Raw genomic sequence first — 10258 nt, 5'->3', positions numbered from 1 at the left:
TACTTCTTATCGTATCGAACTTTTTTCCTAGAAATAATAAAAACTACACAATATAAGTTTTCATTACTAAATATATATGAGATACACAATTTAGAAATTTCACATTAATTTTTATTTATAACAACTAATAATGTACACCAACATAAAAAAAACACATACAAATACAACAAAAATCTGGAGAAATTGCACATTATCGTTTAGAACAATTTAACAAACTATACATAAAACAGTTAAGTAAATGGAATTTTAAGTATCGAAATATTCAATTATAATTTCTTAGTCCAAACATTGAAAGCATGATTGATAATTAGAGATGAGCGGCTGTATCACGATTACTGCGTAAATATAAAGGTGTTGTGAATGATTTTCCCTCAACCAAAGGCGCCAAATTTTCACCGGCATAACTGACAAATGGTGATATTTCACATTCATCTCCGTGGACAATGCCACCGGCTGCTTCTACATATTTCTTGTGTAGCCGATACAAATCACTGCGTGCTGTTGAGGGACAATCTTTACCCGCCGAGTCGGCATTCTTCAGAGCACTAAATTCCTCATCTCTGGGCACTTCCATGGCTACAAACTTCTGGGCAAATTCAAAGACGTCAAATACGAATTTCTCGATTTTAATGCCATTGGGATTCTCCGGTTTAATACGTTTGCCTGAGTTGTCGATGAATGGTATCTTCTTTTTGGCCACGTGTAATTTTAATTCTTGTTCATAGGTTGAACCAATTTGTTGAAGGAAGTTTGCAGTGAAGAAGTGATTGCATATATTGCCGGCACTGAAGGAAAGGCGACCATCGGGATTACGCATTTCAGCTGTTTTTGCTGAAATTTCACTATATTCGACTACTTGATATTTACCATCAACTATGGCAACCACACCCACGGCTTCGGTAGGTGAAGATTTTTCCACAACTTTGGCAGCGCAGTCAGCATTCTCTCGCACACAGTAGCCAATAAATACGGGATCTGCTACTTTGATCAAGATATTGTCTACACTGTGGGCATGTAAATATAAAATTCCCCTCTTGGTCAAATCGTCAAGAATTCCCTGAGTTTTCAAGGCACGATATATTCCTCCATTGCCATCTGGGGCACGGGCTACACGGTGTTTTTCATCAAGCATTATCTTGCCGTCATATTCGAAGCATGGCAACGAACCCTGTTTGAACATAACAACATTCTCCTTTTTAAGGCCAAAGTAATTGTTCTTCTCAAAATATTCCAGTGTGGGTTGTAGGGTATGCTCCGAAGTCATAATGTACCATGTAATAGTGCCCTTCTTTCCGGTGGCCTCAAATGCCAATTCTTCAAGTTTTATAATACGTTCCGCTTGGATACGGAAAAGTGTTTTACCAGATTGCAAGCCAACGTCATACATGCCTTTGGGGTAGGCAAATCCTAATCTGGTTCCTAAAAGAGAATAAAAAGCCACACTCAATAATTGGGTTAACTAAAAAAGTGGTTTAAAGAAAAAAATGGTTCAGTTTTCGATTTCATTTGACCTTTAAAACTTGTTTCATGATGATGCTGCTGATGGCACTGTTATTGTTGTTAACGCCACAGCTTGCAGAACTTGAATTTTGAGGTGTATCGTCACATATTGAATATTGTATGTTAATGTTTAGCAGATACTGACGAAGATGTTTGTTTCTGATTGTATTTAATTGACAAATTTTGTAAAATATTATCAAAAATATCACACTCTTTTCTTTTCATCGGCGGCTGGGCAATTGCTTGTGGTCTCCTACCTAATAACAATGTTTACGTGTTACGCTACAACATAAAGAAATGACAGCAACAACAACAAAACACAAACGAAAATTGTGGGCCCACATTACGCTAGAAATCTATTGCTACGTAGCACTGGCTACATAGCTAGCATACAAAAGAGTAATGACTAAGATATGGTTTGGTAGTAAATTGTAGGAAAAGTTATGATTACTTCTGCATTCCAACATCAGCTTGAATATACAGCAATCGTTATTAAGCAACAAAAAAGGTTCAAGGTTTTTAGAAAGGAACTGCAACTCTTTGTTTTCCTCTGTCGAGATTAAATTCTTGTTCGTTACACAAGAGTGGTTTTGATTGAGGCGTGACTTGAATGCAAATTTAAATACAACTATTTGTAAATGCTTTCGAAATGCCAAGAATAACTTGTTGAGATTACAACAAGGCATTACAAGACATTAATGATGATTGGTAGAAGCCGTAGTATTATGGGGTGAATGAACTAAACTGAACTTTATTTGTCTTCCTTAGCCAACCAACACTTACCTTGTCCACCAGCCATTAGCAATACGGCAACATGTCCCAAGGATATTTGCTTTAATCCCTCCTCGCGATAATTGTTCAAAAGTTCCTCAGGAGCTCGAGATATGCTGATCAATTTATCATCCGGCAGTGGCTGCAAGCGGTCGTCCAATTTGAGACCATTTTGGGAAAGGGAAGTTGTGGCCCGATCAAAATATTGTTTCAGTTCATTCAAATCCAATTCGGATATGTCCTGAACCAATTGCTTTTGCTCGCTTTCGTTCAGCTCATCCCAAAATTTGAGAAGATGCTCTTGGCCAACCTTCTGCAATCGTTGATGCAATTCGGCGTAGTCAGTCATGATAACGGCTATAGAAGACACAAATCAAACAGTCAACGGTGTTAGGTTTTGTTATCTTTTAGTTTTCTTAAAATATCAACAGTTCGTGTGGTGGAGACAGGTGTGCTGCAATGGCCGACCAACCGCTCGCTTTGATAATTGATTTGTAACTGATTCATAAGCAAGTTTGACGTTGTCTTTAAGCTCTTGCTTTCTTGGAGCGAGTAACAAACAAATGAAGCAATGAAACCAGCCAGACCACACCACACAATGCAAGACAAGGCGGGCAGACTGGCAGTAAACAAGAAATGCTACCGCTTTCTGGGTTTGAGAAAACCACGGCACCACCACCTCTTTCATAAATCGGCTTTGTTTCTAATGCCACAACAACTCCGTCAATAGAAGTGACGTCTACAAAATTCTATTACATTATGGAAATGTGGAGGGAGGGGTATTGGGTTAAGATGCGGTGTGTCTTACCTCGTCCGAGATTTCTTCCACTGATAAAGGACGCTTGTGTAGAATAAATAATACTTCAATTATTTTATCTGCGCTTATTTCGTTTTGCCTTGGTGGCATTTATATCTGAAGTGTGTAGTTTCCACCATTTAGTTTTTTATTTACTATTTCGCTATAACACTCTTATCAGACTGACGGAAATGTTTACATATTGCCAGCTGTTAGGTGGCTCTGTTAGGTAACATGTCATGTTAAACGGCCAAACAAAATAGGGATTGCCATTTGGAAACATGTGTCAAGTTATATACTCAATGAGAATTCAAGGTATAAAGCTAATTTGATTGGTTGTACATGTCCAAGGTTCGCAAAATGACAAATGGGACAAACGGACATGGCTGCATCGGAATCAATCAAATTTGCCTAAACGAAACATTACTTGATGTTTCCCACGAATAAGGTGCATGGACATCATGAAATTGAAAAAAGAGCGAAATTTAAGAAAGAAATGACGCGCTTTTCAATGTCATTGTTGTTGATTGTCATTCTCGGCATTCTCAAAAATCGTCGGCGTTCTCTTCTAATATTGGTCGGTGTTGCAAAATTTTAAGAAATAGGTCTCAAAGCGTAACTGGAAAAATATAATCAAAACAAAACTAATGAGTTAGGGATACCCAGGTCGAAATTCGGACGGAATCAACTGAATCAAAACAAATAGGGATACCCAAGTACAACATTAACATTGGCAGCTGTTAGACAACTTTTAGATAACATATAATAGGTTCGTTAGTTTACTCAATAATTTGTACTTTTTTCTCTGATGATAACGAGCCAAATGGGAAAATGTAAACAAACTCGGGGTGTTTTCAAATAAAAAACCGTCCCTCATGTCAAAAAAAAAAACAAACAAACAAACGAAAGATTGGCCGTTACACTCTAGTGGAAAAATGGTGGTGTGACAAGTGTGCATTTAATCCGTTTGTAATGGAATATAAAAAAAAATATATCATCCTTCTAAAGGGCCCCATACACTATAAATCATGCCATCATGCCGATGAACCCCTTTGTGTATATGTGAGATTGACTAGTGTATGGCAAACTCTTCAATCATTATTCCAAAATTTTTGTCCCAAAAATTGCATTTTGAGTCGTAAATTCAGTTGTTTTTTTATTCCATCACAATTCTATTATTTTTGTACACAAAATTATTTACTGACAACTTTGAAAATGAATATTATTCACCAGATTGAAATGGTTTCACTTTCAAAATTAAAACTATTTTGATTTTCTTCATGCATTGTGTGTGTCACACATACATAAATAAACTTTCAAAAAATAACACATACTATAATAAATGATGTACGGCATTATGGGGCCCTTAAGAAATTAAATTTAAATTTATGTTGTAACATACATATATTGTAACATATTGTATATAATTATCATATGTGAAACTAAACTGGCAGGATTATACTTCAGTATGATAAAATCTAATTAGCACTAAACTATAATTAACAGATTGACAATTTATTGTGACTGCGAGTTACCGCTGCGGGTCCTTTTCATATCGGAACCACTTTTTGGTAACAGCAATAAAATCGGTTATCTTCGCGTTGGGAGATTTGGCCATTGTACATTCTGTACAAATAATGTATGAGGCATAATGATCAGTAATTCCATATGAAATTTAGAATTATTTACCTTGTATTATATTCATTACTGTTAAGAGGGAAACACATACGAGGATTCAAGCAGGGCATGTTAAGTTGACATTGTATAAAATGTCAATTTATAAAGGGAAGTCTCAGTCAATCTTGATTTTGGACGCCGTTCTTATTTATTACTTTACATTAAAGAAAGCCAACTGCTTCAAAGTCCTCTGTGTGTTGTGTTTCTCCCTTTAAGTGGGCCACACACGTCAAACATGTGCGTTCGATCGGTGTGAAGCTCCTAGCTCACACACGTCAAACGGATCCACAAAACTTCATTTCGTATTTATTTTTAAAGCGTTAAGATGGACAGCGATAGTGGTGACGGAAAAAATACCAAATATTTTTATTTAATATACATTTATTAAATACTTTTATTTTATTCCGGGATAAATATTTTTATTTGCCACACTCTAGAATATGTGTAAAAAACATCAAAAAAATCTTCCAAAACGTTTTTTTTTTGCATATGTTTGACATTATCCGCTGATCCGCACTCCACGAAATTTTGCAACAAATGAGAAAATATCCACACACCAGACCACAGACGTCAATCATGTGCGCCTCGCACAACGAAAAATTAAAAATTTTTAATTTCTTTCGATCGGTGTGCGCACCGGCAAATCGGTGTGAACACCGTACCACACACGTCAAACATTGCTTCGATTCACACCGATCGAACGCACATGTTTTACGTGTGTGGCCCACTTTAGTGTATGGACAGATGTATTTCCATGGTGCCCAAACCAAGAAATGCTACATGCTGCTTGGCTATACCATTTTAAGGTAATTCCGCACATATTCTTCTAAGAATATAAACAAATGTTAAATTTTGTTTCGATCTGGCAACTCCATTGTAAAAAAGACGGATGCGTCTTTTTGAACACCTGTTTTTTATGAAGGAGTTGCAAGATAGAAACAAAATTTAACATGTGTTCATAACAGAGATGGAAGTTTTCAAAACACTTAATTTTTTACTGTTTATATCGCGCTTTTTGTGCTAGGCTAAAAACTTTCCGAACTGCCCTCGTAAAAGATGTTCTGTAAGATAGGTTTGGACATTAGCTATTATGGAATAACCAATTATGATAATGTGTGTGCCTAGAATAACTCTATTGTACACAGTTTATCTAATTCGACGAATCTTTCGGAATTAATTCTAATTTCGCTCTAACTGCAGCCATGACAATCACGAACAAATAAGAACGGTTTGGATATTTGCTACAGTTCGATAGGCGGAAGCAAGGTAGATATACAAGGTAGCCGCATCGGCGAATTTCTACAACAAACATCGGTTGTTGTATTTTGATATGTGAAAAATATTTTGCCAAAACAGATTGACAAGATTTTTTTACACAAATTCTTGTAGAAAATGTTAATAAAAGTATTGCCAAAAAATCTATTCGAAATTCGGAGATTTTAATTTATAATTTTGCTTTTTAATTTTTTGGTTCAACATTACAACAACATTTTTGACATTTATTTGTCCAACAGCTGGGCCGATGCGGCTACCTTATTAAATATACCTTGGGCGGAAGTTTATTAATGGGAAATACAATAAATATTGAACACAGTTGAATTAATCTTTGTCTTCAAATTAAACAGCAATGTTGATAATATTGATTTTTCCCCTACACCATGAAGATGGTATTCAAATATGCTCAGCTCTGTAACTAAACGCATTTGCGAAAGGCAATACAATTTTGGTTAACAAAGGTGTCTAGGACCTTAATAGTAAACCCTCGAAACCAATTATTTTGGAAAATGTAGTTAAGCCGTTCTATTGGGGTTAAACTAATAAATTCGTTTATATGTCGAATCTTCAATATCTAACTTATAATAAGTAAATCCGTCTTTTATTTGTAAGTATAAAATTCTCTAGAGCAAGATTTTAAATTCAACTTTAACTCAGAACCTTAGAATATGATAAGTAGCATGTTGTATCACACATTTATAGCCATGCCCGTATCCTTTTTGCTACAAAAACTTGATTAAAAATGTTCACCAATTTAACGAGAAGAACCGGTGTATGAAGAGGTTAATGGCATTTAGGTGGGCATGAATCTACATATATTTATGAACGTTCGTAGCCACCAAAAATATGTCTGTTACCCGCATTTTTTCAACACCGAAAGGCGCAACTGTGTTTACGCACCCAATGAATACGTTTGTGGAATAGCGTACGCAGTTTATAGTTGAGTTTCTATAGGGGCAACGGTGCACATGCGCAAATAAAAGGTGACAATCATTTTTATGATACACCAACAATAATTTTAAAACCTAGCCAAAATCACCATTCAATTACAAGAAATGCACATACAGGGATTGAAATGTGTGTATTTGGGCAGAAGGCGAAAGGTAACATGCACCCATACCTCTATACAACCAACACACATACTCTTACTACGTTTCAAGTATTTATTTACACACAAACGGTAATGACATTCGATGTCTGTCTGTCCGTCCGTTCAATCCTGTCACATAAAGCCCGAGAGTAATTGTAAGCAACAACTCTGGAAGCAACCATTCGGCCAGCCATCGGGCCCAACAGTCAGTCATGTTGTCTGTTGTGTGTCGCACAATGTAGTCATACGGCGATTAAATCACAATCTCCAAGGGTGGGTTTTCTTCTTTATTATCGAACTTCTTAAGATAATAAGGAATTACGTCGTTTGTCTTCAGCACCACATTGTTGGAGTGCGGCTGCTTCTGATTTGTGAAAACAAAACAGAAAAATAATAAAAAGATTGAAGACAATTGCGTTCTAACTTGAGGAGATTTACTGCACCGGTGTGCGCGCAGCTGAGCAATATTTTCTCCCTTCCATTACATTTAACTATTTTGCACACCTTGACGGTTTTTCCCAGACACACACACACTCACATTATTATGATCGTACAAATGCCGGTATTTCCTTTATAACATTAAATCCGTGTATCCTTTCCAAGGAAATTCCCTAATCAAACGAAAACGAAATGTGCTGTAACAGAGAGCAGAACTCAACTAAAAATGGTTGGAATTGAAATTGGAGTAAATAATCAATTACATCCGCCTTATTTGAAAAAAGGCTTTGAATTATGGAATATTAGAACATAATTATATAAGGGGAGTGTTTTTCCGAATGATTTGCATATTTATTTATGCGCATCTTTAGATGGCAAAAATTTGTCTGTCTGAAAGTGGGCCGAAACATTTAGTTCCGTTGGAAACAGATTGTTTAGATTTCAGACATATTTTAAAATATTAAAATCAGTAATGAACGGAAGTAAGTTCGAGGCATGAAATAAATGATATCTTAATTCGTTCAGAGGGTTCTTAATCGGATAGTTATGATAAACACCATTTCACACTCGATTTTGTCAGACATTCACAAATTGTCTCAGAAAGATAGTATTTATGTTGAGGGTATTAAAAATTAGCCCCAAAGGCTTAAACATTTGGGGCACGATAACATTAATACCGTCCTAGTTCCATCTTTAATATACCGATGGTAAGTCTATCTGTCCATAATAACATATAATAAATGTTCAACATCGGCCCCCTTCTTCCATTTAATTTGAAGCAAATTGAATAACCACTTTGATCAACACTAAATCCTAAACCTCTCTAATTAAAACATATAACTTATAAAAAGCGAATAATAAATTCTGTGTGTAATTCCGTAGACATCGCAAACCATAGTCGACACCGACTGACAATTTTTTACTTGTTATTAGATCAAATGAGTCATGATTTTCGTCTGTAATATTATGAAGGAAGCTTAGTACTATGAAAGTTAGTGCAGGGTATAACATAATCGGCCTTTTCAATCCATACTAAAATCGCTAATATATAATTTTTTTCCAGAAAATTTTGTCAGAATCCTAACACGAATTTGGATATAATTTCTGGTGAGTAGCTTTTGTTACAGTTTTGTATTATTTGCTTACATAAGTACATACGAGGCGGTTCGGGTGCTACTTAGCCTATTAATGAAAGAGAAAAGTTAGTTTTTCAAAAATATTTTTATTTTTAAATATAATCTCCTGAAACTTCAATACACTTAGTTCAACGATTTTCTAGCAATTTTATCCCTTGATTAAAATGAGTTTCCTCAAGGTTTCAAAAAAGTGGTTTACAACTGTAATTGCTTCTTCATTTACAACGGTAATTGCATTTTCATTTTTTTAGATTTGGGAACAAGTAAAAGTCACTGGGAGCTAAATCAGGAGTATAAGGTGGGTGGCCAATCAACTCGTACTTTAATTTGTTGATTTTAGCCATTGTTAAAACACTCTTGTGAGCTGGTGCATTGTGTTGATGTAAGCAAGTACGTTTTTCTCGAATTTGTACATTTAATTGTTCCAAAAGGTTGCAATAGTACTCTGAATTTATTGTTTTACCCTTTTGCAGATAGCCAATCAGCTTCTGTCCATTGTTTGGATTGTTCTTTTGTCTCTGGAGTATATTGCCACCCTTTCTCATCAAAAGTTATGAAACGACGCTTAAAATCTATTTTATTTCGCTTAAAAGGATCCCAACAAGCTTGAAAATGTTCATTCTAATGCGTTTTTGATCGACAGTTTACAAATGCGGCACCCATCTTGCAGAACGCTTTTTCATCTGTAGTTCTTCATGCAAAATAAATTGGACTCGATCATTTGAGATGTCCATTATATTTCCATTTTCAAAATAACAATTAATAGCAGCATATAAAGATATAAAAGGTTTTCTTCATATTAGATTTAAATCGACCTATGACGAATTTGTTCATTTGGATTCTTAATATAGTCGCCGAGGCTTCCCTTTTGGATCTGATGGAACCCGATAAGGAATTTTTCGATATGGTCACAGTGTAATTTGTGGCAGAACATAATGTATATTCTTTTGATATAAAAGACTGTACCTACCTCTATTTATATAGAAGATATAATTGGTAATTCCCTCTGTTCATAAATCGCGCAGATACTGATTTATATTGATCAATTCAAGTTTTACGAAAATAGAAATTTTCATGGGAAATTTCTAGTCCCTCTACACCAAGTCCGAAATATTTTATGTAGTTAAGGGGTATCAGTGAAATTTCCTGAAGGAAATGAAGTAGGTTCCCTTCCTTCCCCGCTTTGTCAATTAGATTTACACCAAAATACCGATTATGAGAGAATTTGTAATAACTAAATCTCAAATGTCCTTTCTGAAAATACACTTACAGATTCGATCACGTATTTTTGTACTGGAGTCCATTTGGATTTTGTCCAAATTCTTTTCATTTGGATTGATTTTGTTATTCTGAAAATTATTATCGCTACACGTCTGGTAGCACTGTCAGGACATTATTCATTTTATTCTGTTGAGAAATAGTTGTTTTATTTGGTGGACGAACCAGTTGTTTGCTACGAATGCTCAACGACGTAATAAATCTTTATCCTGCATTATTTTGTATGTATTTTTAGAACTATGGATAATGTGAGATACGTGAAAAACTATAAAAGCTATTGTAGATATTATAACTATA

At 35.3% G+C, this 10258-nt stretch overlaps 1 protein-coding gene across 1 annotated transcript; it reads right to left on the bottom strand.

The window, feature by feature from the left end:
* Nucleotides 1-306: 306 nt before the first annotated feature.
* On the bottom strand, nt 307-2620 carry LOC133337843 (UDP-N-acetylhexosamine pyrophosphorylase). The gene is made up of 2 exons (XM_061546051.1): nt 2284-2620; nt 307-1419 (listed from the first exon to the last, which is right to left on the bottom strand). Exons 1-2 carry the CDS (start codon nt 2618-2620, stop codon nt 308-310), a joined length of 1449 nt encoding a protein of 482 aa, XP_061402035.1. The 3' UTR covers nt 307.
* Nucleotides 2621-10258: the final 7638 nt, after the last annotated feature.

Source organism: Musca vetustissima, unplaced genomic scaffold, assembly GCF_032173495.1.
Source record: "Musca vetustissima isolate MV318-11 ecotype Yass unplaced genomic scaffold, APGP_CSIRO_Mvet_v1 utg320, whole genome shotgun sequence".
In the NCBI taxonomy this organism is placed as follows: domain Eukaryota; kingdom Metazoa; phylum Arthropoda; class Insecta; order Diptera; family Muscidae; genus Musca; species Musca vetustissima.
This window is presented reverse-complemented; position numbering and strand designations above follow the sequence as displayed.

What these genes read in the sequence shown, in the direction of transcription:
- LOC133337843 (XM_061546051.1), bottom strand. Translation starts at nt 2,620, where the DNA reads ATGACTGACTACGCCGAATTGCATCAACGATTGCAGAAGGTTGGCCAA. An exon ending in GCTAATGGCTGGTGGACAAG is followed by an intron (nt 1,420 to 2,283) that starts GTAAGTGTTGGT and finishes ATTCTCTTTTAG; the next exon opens with GAACCAGATTAGGATTTGCC.